The sequence below is a fragment of the Copadichromis virginalis genome, linkage group LG17, assembly GCF_057382275.1.
Source record: "Copadichromis virginalis isolate Kocher_CV1m ecotype Utaka linkage group LG17, C_Virginalis_male_GT1.1, whole genome shotgun sequence".
Taxonomy (NCBI): Eukaryota; Metazoa; Chordata; class Actinopteri; order Cichliformes; family Cichlidae; genus Copadichromis; species Copadichromis virginalis.
In genome coordinates, this window is record NC_140634.1 from 28,289,027 (window position 1) to 28,303,213 (window position 14,187).

Genomic DNA, 14,187 nt, shown 5'->3' on the forward strand with positions numbered 1-14,187 from the left:
AAAATTGCAATAATATCGTATCGTGCATTAAGTATTGTGATAATATCGTATCGTGGGATGTATGGTGATTCCCACCTCTAATTTAAACTCCCTTGAGATCACTTTTGTTGTTGAACTGACACTACAGGAATAAAGCACTTTGACTGTGGTCAGCTTGAATGTATGCTTCATAATTTCCCAGTACATACTTCTTTCATAATTCTTTGTGTGGGGGGAAAAAAAACAACCAATTTATATGCATTACAACAGACTTCAATGCAGGGGCATTTAATCTAGACAGGTTTTTAGGTAACTGTTAAAAAAAGGAATTTCACACCTAAATAATCTTCTGCGATCGGCTCACTCAGTGTCTTAAAGGTTTCTCTCTATAGAACATGTGAATGTACAGGTGTTACATGCATGTCAATGGGAACAGGGAGTAGCATGAGCAGATGAGAGAAACTGGCATACCCATTTTTAAACAGCTATTTTTTGTGTGTAGAATACTTCAACTGGATTGCTGCCTCCAATTTTAAAATAGCCCTGAGATTCTCATAAATGGCAAGAATAAGAAATGAAAGAAAGAAAAAGTGCCCCTTGTTCATTTTTCTATTCCGCAGAAGGGTGGTGAAATGAGCTTAACCACTGTTACCGGCACTCTTCTCGAAATAGAGTGGCACATTACACCTCGAATAGGTCGAGATGAGGGCCAAAGGAATGAGCTGGTGAAGAGCGAGACAGTGTGTGCCCTTACATGCCATGAAGTGGATATTCAGGACAAAACATCCAAGCCCACATCAACTGATTTCTGCTGCCTTATAAAGATATGATCTAAGAGTCTTAACTTTAAATAAGATCAGTTTTTCTGAAGAATCTTACAGATCACAATATTAAAGGGAAAAAAACAGCACTGCCCAAACTTTCCTGCTCTAAAGTTATTTAGTACAATTCAACATGTAGTGCTCATGAGGCCCATGATCCAAATAAACAAACAGAGGTTATGTATGTAATCTCTTTTTACATTTTCATGTATTGTTTTTCTTCATAGGCCAAACATTCATTTTTCAAGAGTGAGGTAAAAGTCCATCTAATATTCCTTACCATTGATAGGTTTCTGGTGCAAGGAGTCGACAAAGTTGCGGGGATTCTCTATGGTGTACTTGATGTTGCGGATAGTCTGCGCGCCACCACCCTCGCTCCACAAACCCTTCTTAGAGGCCTTTGACTGGTCCTCCAAGTCACACAGTCTGGCCTGCTCTGGACTGAAAAAACCAAAACCAAAAAATGAACACACACAAAAAACACTTTTCAAAATTTTGACTGCTCTTAAAGCTGTAAAATCTGTATGGTGCTAAATGTATATGCAAGAAATAACATCGCTAACTTTTCTCTATATGAGCTTTGTGATGCAATTTTAAATATGTGGAAAACTATGGGAGAGATATTTTGCCAATTGACAAGCCCTCTATTCTATGAGAACTTGAATGCAGCCGCAGTGTGTGGGCTCATCACTGCAGGGGCAGTTGAGTTTCTCTAATTTTAACAAACCGCGAGACCAAAACGAAAAACTCCATGGCAACTATAAAAGATTCCCTTCGGTGAAAACGCAATGCAGCATGAAACCTTGCCACTGCGGCACTACTTTATATGTGGCTTCTCACCAACCTTGAAATTTAAATGATTTCTGTTAAAGAACACAGGTGCATTAAAGCTGTAACAGCTTGAGTTAAATATTGTTACATGTTACAAACAGCACCTACAAAGATTAACGGGTCTTTGAGCACCATAAAACCGTTCTGACAACCACCACTGGCTCAGCGTGTTAACAAGCTGCAATTAATTTCACACTGGTTAGAGAGACACACACACATTGTATTTAACAAGCAGGAAAAGGTTTTGATTGTAGAGTCGCTACCCTTGTTAAGTTCAACATGCTTCTCTTATGCCGGCTGTCGATTCAAAGCTCTATACCAGTAGGCCAAAAAATTACCATAACAATAACTACAATTACAACAACTGACTTCTGTCATGTTGGCTTCATCGCAAATTCACAGAACTACAGCCCCAACTGGAGGTTTTTTATTCCCACACAACAAAACTGTCACAAGCTATGCAAAAGTGATAATTAAAAAAAGAAAAGGACCGTATGTGCTTGCAATGGTTTTTAGCTTTGTTAAATTAAGTGCCGGTTCCAAAAAAAACTGCACTCTTGTATTATTGGCAACCAGCTGATGACCAGATTACAACTGCTTAAAAATGTATCTGAGCATTTTGTGAAGCGACAATAACAGTGTTTAACAGCTCCTTCAAAAGCAGCCACGCAGCTGGCTACAAACGCCATAATTAATTCCATGCTGGCTTCCTAAATTGTGCAGCCTAATGCCATTTGAGAGGCCTCGCACAACTTTAATTATTCAGAACTTCAATTGGCCGGCGGGTTTTTGTTTTTCCAAGAAGCAAAGGCCGACCGACTGGGAGTTGCGGTCTGTGACAAGAGGTTTTTAAAAATAAACAGAGAAATTGAAATTTTTCGCATCTTGCTTCACTTTGCAGAGCCAACAAAGTGGCTCGCATTTAAAATGCCACACACATACGGACACACAATATCCCCCCCCATCTCCAGCTGTGTGCACTTAATTGGGCTTTTGGCCACGCGCCCAAAATGCAGTCAAGTTCACTTTCCCCTCTACACTGATTTAGCTACAAACTTCAGATTGAATTGAAACAGTTTCTTGCTTACTGAGCAACAATGGTGAAACTTTTCTGTAAGAAGTCCATTTTGTTTAAGCTACTTAGTATTTAAGAACCAGACGGGAACAGAAACCTACAAAGATACAGAAAGAGAAACTAAGAATGCAATCAAGGAATGCAGACTGAAGAAAAATAATAAAGCCACAAAATAAAAGGAGAGCAACTCATAAGCAGAGATTGGTTAAGATATAGAAATAACTTCATGTGTGGAGGAAGACGATAGCAAACTTATCCATGTCTCCAAATAGACCGCTTTCTTTTTAGGTCAGCAACTCTTCCAACCAACACTACTTCAAATCAAAACAGATATTGACGGGTGAGAGAGCGAAATACTGAGCAAGACTGCTGGAGAAACAAGGGCCAAGGAGAAGCTTTCCAATTTCCTTATATTTGAACATGCTGTAGGCTAAATCTTTCATCACCTCATGTCTCCCTTGTGCAACCCAAAATACCATAAACAGATACAAAAATGCGGAACTTTAGTAAACGGTTCCCTCTAGTCTTCATACAGTTCGAAGAGGTTATAGTAAGTCGTGTTCCCTGGTGTACTTGACTGGAAGGGTTCCACTCCCTGTGAATAGTGAGACCTAGAAGAAAAACAGCTTATCCCTCAGACAGTTACACCCCTCAACCAGTACTCCTCTGGGGCTCCAGTTAAAAAGAAGCAACGGGAGGGGGGGGGGGCTCTGATGGGTGGGCTTTATAAACCAATAAGTCGAGCTCCCCCTTCATCCTGTGGCTTTAATATTTCACAAGGAAAGTGCAACACACTGGAATCTAACCAATTTTCAGGGTCTAGCTTTTCTTTGTAAACAGATTACCAATTTACAAAGAAAAAGCAGGCAGACATAGTGACAGAGGCTAAGATGCAACACTAAAAAGACGAGACTGATGACTGAACTCAATACAGTCCCCTTATGGTTCAGCACTACAGACAGCATTTTCTACGACTGATCAAGTCAAAGCAAAAATCATTCAAATGATGAATCTGTTAGCTTCGATATGAAAGCTAAACACATATTTCAATTCTAACTTCTAAAGGAGAAAAAGAAAGGAAAAAAAACAGAATAGTCATAGTTTTCTTATAAATGGCGCTGGTAGCATTACAAAAAGTGTCATTAAATACAGTACCATCCTAACACGGTGTACTGCTGTGCACCAAATTTGTGAACAGGCTAAGCTGCAGCTTCAGTTTCTGAGCACATGTTTAACTGCACTGTCCAAAGCCATCATCATTATCATCAGCTCCATAATTATCACACCATAGTTTGTATGATCAATGTAGCCAGTCATGAAGAGCAATGATACTGTTGGTTAGTGCACTCGCAAAAAACTGAGGCCTCGAGTCCTTCCTGAATAATGGGTTCCCCCTTTGGCCAAATGATGCCAGCTTACACTTTAAGCATAATTTACATTAGTGCTTGTTCTAGGCCATTGCGCAGAATGCTTGAAATAGGTCATTAGTTGCAAAATAGTCACATCATCTCTGTTCATATTGGAAGATATAAATGTAGCAGCGTGAGTCAAATTGCTTGTAATGTGTGTAATGTGCAAATACTGCCACTGGGGGGGATATACAGCACTCTGTCCTATAGCTCTGCATGTGCAAGTGTATTTAGAGAATTACTGCCTAAGGGCAATGTGGCAGAAAAGAGTTTCAGAGGGACACTGATATAGCAGCAGGGTAATGCTGCCACCATCTGGGATACTTTGGCTCCATCTCAATTCTCTACAGTCTAACTAGTTGAGGACTTATGTATATCTCCCTACGGATTTTCCAGTTTTGTACTGCGATAAGCCTTAGCAAGAAGATTACCTCATGTTGCCAAAAGTGATTTCCTCCCTGTTCCAAGTGCGAAGTGTTTAGATGCAAATTAAACTCTCTGACATCAAAATTACTTTAATAGCACTGACTGAGCCGGCAATCTTTAAGTGGAACAAATCTACAATATCAGTTACATATATAATGACCCACTTATGGTTTGTTGTGCCAACATATTTGATTATGGCACCCTAACACATAAAATACAACCAACTAAAATTGTACATAGCACGCACTCTATGCAGATGCCACCTGAAAGCTTCATGTATGCAAAAATGTTACTACATCTGACATCATAGGATAGTCTATGCTACTGTTATGGCAAAGTTACCAGGGTGCTCAGTCACTTTCAGCACAGCAAACATCTAAACCGCCTGCAGTCACAGCAGCAGATAAAATGCACAAGACTGGGACTGAACATGTCTCCCGTGTATCTTTGAGATGCCAACCACCATGGAGAACACCCTAAGTGGCAAAAGCATGTACACCCTAACGTTCTACCTCGTCATTTAGATAAAAACATTCATCTCTTGTATGCTTCTGATTTCCCTGTCTTAAAGCGCTGTTGTATAAACATACACACTTTCGTTTTGTCTTGATGACAAAGCCATAAAGACCTAATGTTTGAAAGTCTGTCTACTCTTTACTGGAGCCAGTGTTATATAATGCATGTTGCCACGGATCATTTGCATGTAAGCAATGAAGCTGAAAGGACTAAAAGTGACCCAGTCTGAATGACAATGCTGTCATGTTAGCAGACTGATGATGCCAGTAATGTTTCTCTCAGTTAATAAAACAAATGGCCACATTATTTTTAAAACATCCTCATTTTAGTTTCTAGTTCCTAGTTTTAGTCTCTGCACATAGATGACATCTTTATCTTATAAAGGATATCTTATATCCATCCAGATCAAATTAGACCATGTCTTTGAAAAAAACAAAACCATTCATTAGAATTGTGAAATTACCAACTTGGATCAGGTCTAGACCTGCTGTGCTGTCATCTGGCTGGAGAAGATTCTGAGTAATTATTTACTTTTGCTTTCACTACCAAGCTAAAGCTTTCATAGACGTAACATAGGGTTTAGAGATGTAGAGCACTCATTGATACAACAATTATAATCAATAACCAGACAAGACAAGACAAAACAAGCCTCAAAACAATTTGAGCACAGAAGAAGGATGTATCAGGTACATTTCTATCTGGTCTTTCTGAATAGGCCGTCTGCACTGACCTTGACAGACTCGAGTAACTCCTGCTACCATCACCCTGACATTTTAACCATATCACATCCCAAACATATGTTGTATAAACAAAACATTCTTGAAAGCAGTCGAAGAACTCATTGTGAGTGGATAGTTTTCTTGAATCTTATTTCTGCAGGTGTGTCTTCCCTCACTCACTTACATACTGCACTTTTTAAACAATAACAGAAAAGTTTATTACTCATTATGGGCGATTTGTTTTTCAAATATTCTGATTTAAAAAAAATACATATATTATCCAGTAAGTGTACTTTTTAAACTCTTATTATAAATTCTGCATCAGCCACAATGCAATGGGATCGGATGGGCAGCAACACCTAAACGTGTTGACACTGTGTCCCACGAGAAGTATTCACGAGTACTGTCTAATCATGTGTCAGCCATGCCTGTGATCTCAACTACATACTTACATACTTTTATGACAATTACTTTTACACAGCTGCAATGCTATGGTGCCTTTTTTTTCTCAACATAATTAAAACATACACAGAAGCTACATGCAAAAAAAAAAAGTCTCCCAACTGGTTAAAAAAAAACAACTATGTTTAAGATTCCAAAAATCATAAAAAATGAAACTCTTAAAACAAACACTAATACATAACAGAAAGAATAGAACCAAAAATCTTACTTGTTCCCTCTGAATCCTTCCCTGCGGACTGTGGCAAGGCCTTCGGACACTAAGGACTCAGCAATGTTTTCACCTGTTGTGTCTAAAATAAAAAGAAAGACAAAGAAAATGTATTACCATCACTAGTCTACCGCAATGTACCATCAGAAAATTGCAAGGGTAAAAAGAAAGGCAGGGCATCCGGTTCCTAGGGAGGTCCCAGGAGTTAGAAAAAAAGCAACCTATGTTTTCCACATAATGACATGGCTTTATAATAGAAATACAAACTAAAGTTACAACTTTAAAAAGAAGCATAATTGTAGTTTAAGAAATGGCACTACACCTTTCCCCAGGTAGACCATGCCGTATTCCCTGTGCATATTCTTGTATTCCACTGTGAAGCACACTTCTTTGCCGATTAGCTTCTTCCGCAGGAACTCTCTGGCTTGGAAGGCCCATGGCTACATTGCAGACAAGAAAAGGTGACATTTGACTCATCAGTAGATGTCAGTATCAGTAGATGTAAACAAATAGTAAAGACATACTGGCTCAGGTACAAATCCAATCCTTTCTTTTGGATAAAACATGTTGGGGAACCACCTACAGCTTAAACTTCCTTTAGCCTCCAAGGTTCACAGCCACAAGACCAGCATAAAGGTGTGTTGTATTGACATGAAAATAGCCACACTAATGCTGGCCCCTTCTTAAATATGTCACTGAAACAATTAAAATTGTGTACTAATGCTATGTCCCTGATGCACATGCAAATGACTTGATTCATTTGGTCAATGTCTCAGCAAGTGTGCACATTTCCTTTATGTGAGAAACCAGCCAAATCAACAAATGCAGGTCCTTTAAATTTCATTAAGCATATGACCTGCACTTACTCTTTAACACACTGACTCTGATTTTTCCACGACACACCATTATTGGTAACATACTGACACTGATATGTGTCAAACATAAATATAAACACAAACCAACAGAACCACTCACCTCATCAGGGGTGTCCTTGCTGTCGGGCTGGCCCTGTGCGGCTCGGCGGGCCAAGGCCCCAGCTCGGATATTGCTGAGATTGATCTGACGCTCTGGGGGTGGGCCACCTCGAGGCTGACCCCGAACTATGATGGCACAGCCTGACAAGACCTGGCAAAGAAGACAATATAAATGGTCAGTTCAGTACGACAGAAGCAAAAGTACGAATATTGGTTAAAAACACCACAGATTCTGCTCTTAAACCATAATAATTTCACACACACACAGATGTGAATAAAAGCTGTGGAATTATTTAAATTGGTGTGACATTAAATACAATTAGTCAGCAAAAGAGGAAATCAACAGTGTGGATGCTAATGTGCCTGTACAATTGACTGGAAAGGAGCTTCGTACTACGTTACTATGGTGACTGTCATTCAAATGCAAGGCGAGATCAGCCCATGTGATGGCACAGATGATAACCTCCTGTCGGGTTTGACAACCATGGCATTTACACAAATCTGAGCAAACAACCTTTATCTGCTAACTCCCCAGGGTGTCTGCAGGAAGCATCACTGGGTGTTGTTGATCTAAGATCTGCTCTAGATAAATCAAATCAAAGGTGCTCCCACTAACCGACTCCACTCCCTACAAGTAAAGGCAAAACAGAGGTGTAGCTGTAACGAGTAACAGACAGTTACACCCTGAATTTTCTGCCTGACTCACTGATCACCTTTCTCAAATACAAACTCCTTCATAACAAAAAAACAGTTGTTCAGACTTCTTGTCATGCACCATAATGCATCAACTTCTTTCAGTGTTTTCAAAGGCTGTTGTTGTGATTTGGTCCTATTTAAATAAATTAAAAGACTGGGAAGCATCATTCTTTAATAGAGTGCAGAAATTGGACAGTAGTTTTTTGTCTGTTTGTTTCAAGTACGGAGGTCTGTATGGGCCACAAAGGGCAGTTGAAAAAACAAACAAACAACAACACTAACTTATTAATTTTGTCAGCTCATTCAAATGTTAAATGACTTAATTGAAACACACCATGAAACTGTCATCATGAGAGGTGCTTAAACGGATCTGTATGTACCAATTATATATATGAAAATTGTTTTAAACAAAGTAAGATAGCAGAAGTGCCCAGGCTGAAACTGAAAATACACGAGAAAAAAAAACTGACACTGAATAAAGTTTCCCATGACTCAACCCTAAGCAACATATGGACAAACATAGGTTACACACAACCGAGATGAATGGCAGATTATAGGGGGCAAGAAAACTGCAGCTACGTGTCAGTTTTCTCTGGCTGGTTTTAACCAGCACACCGAGAAAATCCCTCGTCTGTGGCTTCAGCTGACGGGACACATCAGCCAGCTACTATCTTACAATGTCTGGAGCCCCGCCGTTATTAACAGACACTTTGAAGCTAGAAGATGTTTCAGCGGAACCCGCAGGAAACCGTGACAAAACGCGAAACGGCAACTAGAGGACAGGAGTTTCTCAACTTAGTTTATACGCTAGTCTGGGAAGCATTGATTAAACTGGTTTAGTCTGCGCTACTGCTCAACACAAAGTGGACAGTGTTTACAGACACAACGAACTTTGTTCATATAAGTAACCAGTTGCTTTAAAGTAAATATAAGTTAGCTATTGGCTAGCATAGCCGTTAGCTGAGAAACTAAACATCTGGTGTCGTTACAGCTCCCACGTTACTAAAATGCAGTAGTTCCTAGGTAATTCGTCTACAAGAAAATGTGACTCAAACCAGTCAGTGGGTTTTAAAACAACTCAATTCCAATAAACTTTGAATTTCTAACCAAATAGTTTCCAGCTAACTATCAAGATAGCGACCATGCTAATGTTTCCTTCTGCTTACTAGCAGGCTAACAGATTTAGTGGCGAATCGCCTAAGATAGTTATTTAAACTTGTCTGCACCACATTGTCAACAGATGCATTCAACAGATCGTATTATTTGTAACGTCAAATAAGATCACTTAAGGCTATATGAGTTTTATGAGCCTTTATTAGCCCTTGGGTCCCTGAGCTAACTAGCTGCCTCCCTACACTCACGCAGTGTGTACACATATCCACGTTAGGCTCTTTACCATCTTCACGATTCCTCTTTGCAGAGGAGGAGCCGAAGCAGAGGCTGTCTGAGCTGGTCCCGAAACAGATGCCATGTCCACCGGTTTGAGATTCAACGCCGTTAACGGGTAACCAGGCAAGTGAGCTGGGACTCTGAGGTGAGTGACTGTTCTAATGAAAGCCAAGAGAAAAAGGCTGAACACCGATCAACACACACGTTATACCGGAAACACACTTTGCCACGCACGTGAAAATACTTCCGGGTCTGGAGACCAGCGTCAATGGAAGTTAATGGAGATGCTTTTTGACCGCGTAAGCGACTTGAAATAAAGACTTCCGGTGCAAGAGGTACGACACGTCAGCACAGTGTTACCCCAGTTAACGCTGCCTTCAAGCCGTGTCGGAAAAACGTAAATTTCGTCACACACCTCCAAAGCGACAAATAAAATACATTAAAGGTTGGTCGATGGAAACAAAGAATATGTATTATAAACAATAATAACAGTGAAATAACGCAGATATATTCACAAATTTTAGCTTTAGAGTGGCAAGACTGAGAAGGTTTGGGCATTTGCAGAGGAAGGATAGTGGATATACTGGAGATATTGAATATGAAGCTGACAGGCAGGAGGAACAGAGGAAAACCAAAGAGAAGGTTTGTGGATGTCGTGAAGGACATGCTTAGTCTTGGTGTGATAGTGGTCTGTGTAAGTGATATTTCAAATAAAAGGCCAAACTGCCTGTATTGATTCTCCAGTTTAATCATACTGGAAGAAACCATCAGAATATCTGAATATATCACATCCTTCAATTACATCAATGAATAAACACAATCTCTCAGAAATTCCTTGTACTGATTTGCAGTAGGGAGGGAAGAAGTGGAATCAAACTATGCTGCTAAAATGTCTCCAACAGAATGCCAAGCATAAAGGTTTTGTTTTTTTCACTTCGGTTTGTCACCTGTGTTCTGTATATGAGCAGTGTGATATAGGCAGTTATGAAATTGCATACTTTAATGACTGATTATGCAGATCTAGAGAGTGCTTTTCCATTTGTAAACACTCTTCATTTTCATCACTATCATGATAGTTTTGGGCTTTAACTGTTTGAACTGTTCTTTTTTTCAGCGGGGAATGATTGTACAGCAAACATGTTTTATGACTAAAATAAGAATTGGGTGTTTCGTTTAGACATTGGAAAGGTTTCTTGGAGCTAATTCTAAACAACTGTAGATTTGAAGATCATCAGTTCAAACAGCTGTACATAAGTACAAGTTAGTTGGTTGTTTCACCACTTTGTCAAAGTCTGGAGGAAGACCTGGACTCTCACCCTTAGATGGAAGGGCATTTGTTAGGATGTTCGGGAACATCCCACAAACAATCAGAGCTCAAGGCTGCCATGAACTGGAAACTGCTGGAACACTAGGGTCACTGTCCACACTGAAGCAAGTTTTCCATGGGCTGTATCGACCAAGAAAGGAGACTCTGGTCTAAAATCAACACCGCCAAGCTTGACTGAATGTTGCAGCTGCACATGTGGACAAGCCAAATGCCTTTTAGAGAAAAGTTTTACTGGTACATTGCACAAAGTGGATGGAGTAATGAAGAAGGAGGACTACCCCCAGATTCTTTAACTTTACCTCAATTCAAAATCTAGATGGGTGAAACTTGAACACATTTGGGTGTTCCAACAACACATCAAAACTGGTTTTGAAATAAGTAATGCAGTCTAGCATTACATTTCTGGAATGGATGTCTCAAAGCTCCAGCTTCAGCACAACTGAAAATCTGTGCTTAAAAGTTAAGTCCATGTCAGGAAACCAACCAATTTGAATGAACTTGACCAATTTAGACAAGAAGGGTAGTCAAATATCCAGCCAGAATGTTGCCATTAGCTTGTTTGAGGTATGTACATATTTAAGCCCGCATGTATAATTTTACTGTAAAGAACTATATGTATACTGTGGATTAGTGAAAATCTAAAATATAGTCAAATAGTCAAACTTGTACACCACATTCTTGCTTTCTAATGTTAAAGATGTAAGCTGAGCAAACATTTCATGCTGGAAAAAAGCAGTTCAAAGAAACCATATAAAGCCCAGAATTACCATGACATTCATGCTCATGATGAGTGTGGGTGACCACAGCTGGATTTTCCCTCTAAGTAACATGAATACTGGGCTATGCTGATGCATTGGTGTATATGTAGACTGAGTTATACTGACATGACGTCCTTTTTAAATAAATAAAGGAGTATTATTTGAAAAAACATACGGGGTAATTTAGAAATGATAATCTCCCCAACAGCGATGCTGACTCCATTATTTAAAATACTGTCAGCAGTCTGCAGGATGTGCAGCAGAGTAAAAAATGTCTTGAAGATAAGTTTTTAACAGTTTTCAAGGTATTGCTAGAAACTTGGACAATTACCCCATTATTCTCACTTTTCACTATAATTATAATTCATGCATTTACGTATATTTATATATTTCATGTAAAGGTTAATCTCCGTTATGGGCTTTTTAAAACTCTAGTTAGTATTCAAGTTGGCAGGACAGTCATCCTTCTCCATAGATAGATAGATAGATAGATAGACAGTGGTCCAAAGTCAGCATTGTTTAGGTAAGTAGTGTAAGTAGTGTGTGGTGATATTAATGTAAAATCCACATGAATGGGAGAAACTAATATTTCCTAACCTAACATTGCCTCAAAATAGGTCAGTGCTTACTTCCCCTATCAGTAGTTTTAATGCTGTGTTTGATTCATGTATATCTGATTTCAATTTGTATTCATCTTCTTGTATGTTGTGTGTACATATATACACATTTCACGTTCATTTTACGTCCTATAAATAGTATCACCAAGTCTTAAACCTGGTAGTCTGTATGTTCAGGTTAGTCAATCAGTGATTGCAAGGGAAGTTTTTACTAGCTTGTTGACAGCTAAATATTGTCCAACACACACACACGAGCTCACCCAAGCATAGAACATATAAAGGTTCAACTGGTTTATTGACAAAACAGAACAAAACAAAGGCAGGCCAGCGCCAGAACACTGTTCTTGGGCAGCTGGTGACCGTTAAATTGGAGCTGCTAATAAAACTTTTGATGCTTTAAACCATTGTGAAATCAAACCCTTTGAACTAAATCAAATCATAGAATTGACGATCTAAAAATGCTTGTATTTTTGTTGTTATTTTTAATCGTTTAGGTATATTACAATTTAAAAAAAATAAATCAAATGTTATTGAGCATGCTTTGATATGGCAAAGCTGCACAAGGTTTAAGGGGGAAATCCAGATAAAAATATATTTATCATTTTCTGTGTCCGTGCTGCAGAACACAGAAGAAACAAAGCGCAAAATGTATATTTATATTAAAACGTGTTTAAAAAAGGATAAATAGTGATTTATTTTCGTTTGCATAAAGTTTGGTTTGGGGATCTATGAAAATGTAAAAATAAATAAATAAATCAAATCCTAATGATTAAAAAGTGGGGGGGTTAGGTTGCGACTAAATGTTGGGAAACCTGGTCATGTGGAACATGAAGCATTGCAAGAATGACTTACCTTGCATAAAATGTGTGAATAACGCGTGTATTTTCCAAATTTAAGCTGTTAAAAATATAATCAGCATTAGTTTTTTTTTAGTTCCGTCAAGTAAAAAATCAAATCAAATAAAAATAAGCATTTAAGTCACATTTACACTTAATGCCATGTTAAGACAGACTGTTTCCGTCTTTTATCCTGCTATCTGCGGCCATGCAACCGCATGTAGGATATCTAACAATGATTAAAAACTAAAACAATCACCTCCATTCACAGAATGCGGGAACATTTACGATCTTAAAATTCAAAAAGGTCAACATTCCTTGAATCGCGTTGCCATCTCGTAACAGGATGGAGGAAACTGACCATGAAAACGAGTTCGTTGCGCACACAGCTACTCGGTGCGCTTTGGAGAGGTTGTGGTAACCTTTTTACGCGGCTGAGTTTTTCACAGTTCTAAACGCTTTAGGACACAGTAAAGCAGTAAAGCACCAATACGCAAGTTTTTATACACAAGACAAAGATCTATGGCATATAACTACAACGTATATATTGTCCGTGGCACTATTTAAGCGCTGAAACTCACCCCTTCCCCTGGCGAGCACATACTAAAATTTACGCACAACGAAAACGTGTTGCTGTCTTAACAACACAGCATAAGTTCTTTAATTATTCTCGTTTGGCACACACTGTATGTGCAGTAAAGTACTATAAATCAATGACCACGCTGACTCGCTGGTAATAAATAGAAACCGTCGCCCTGGTCGTTCTTTGTGTCGGTTGGCAAGGAGATGATGGTGTCCAAAAATGGCTGTCCTCTATCCAACCTGGCTGATTGTACACACAGTATTATTATCCTCTAACTCGTGGTTAATGTATAATTTGGGCCATATGGCATTTTAAAATCTAAGCCTTTATTTCGGTGGCACTTCGATCTGTGTGGACCCAACTAATGATTCAATTAGTCATTAAACAGACCAAAAGACGAGCCTCGTGTGGGTTTTCACATAGGCTAATATTTGCTCGTCAAATATTTCCCTTTGAAACGTTTACAACGTATTTTTATCTGCTGGCTGCCCAAGGAACATCTGTGAGGGTTGTTTTAGCCTCCCTCTTCTGCATAAAAAGAGGTCCCCCAATTGGCCCTTT

General features: G+C 39.1%; 1 protein-coding gene across 1 annotated transcript in view; it reads right to left on the reverse strand.

The window, feature by feature from the left end:
- snd1 (staphylococcal nuclease and tudor domain containing 1) overlaps positions 1-9,820 on the reverse strand; it is a 176,276-nt gene extending 166,456 nt beyond the window's left edge. Inside the window, exons 1-5 of the mRNA XM_085437009.1 lie at positions 9,513-9,820; positions 7,422-7,571; positions 6,769-6,886; positions 6,447-6,528; positions 1,081-1,241 (exon numbers count right to left, since the gene is read on the reverse strand). Coding sequence (XP_085293135.1) covers positions 1,081-1,241; positions 6,447-6,528; positions 6,769-6,886; positions 7,422-7,571; positions 9,513-9,587 — 586 coding nt within the window. The 5' untranslated portion in view covers positions 9,588-9,820. The remainder of the gene's footprint in view (positions 1-1,080; positions 1,242-6,446; positions 6,529-6,768; positions 6,887-7,421; positions 7,572-9,512) is intronic.
- Between the last annotated feature and the right edge of the window lie 4,367 nt (positions 9,821-14,187).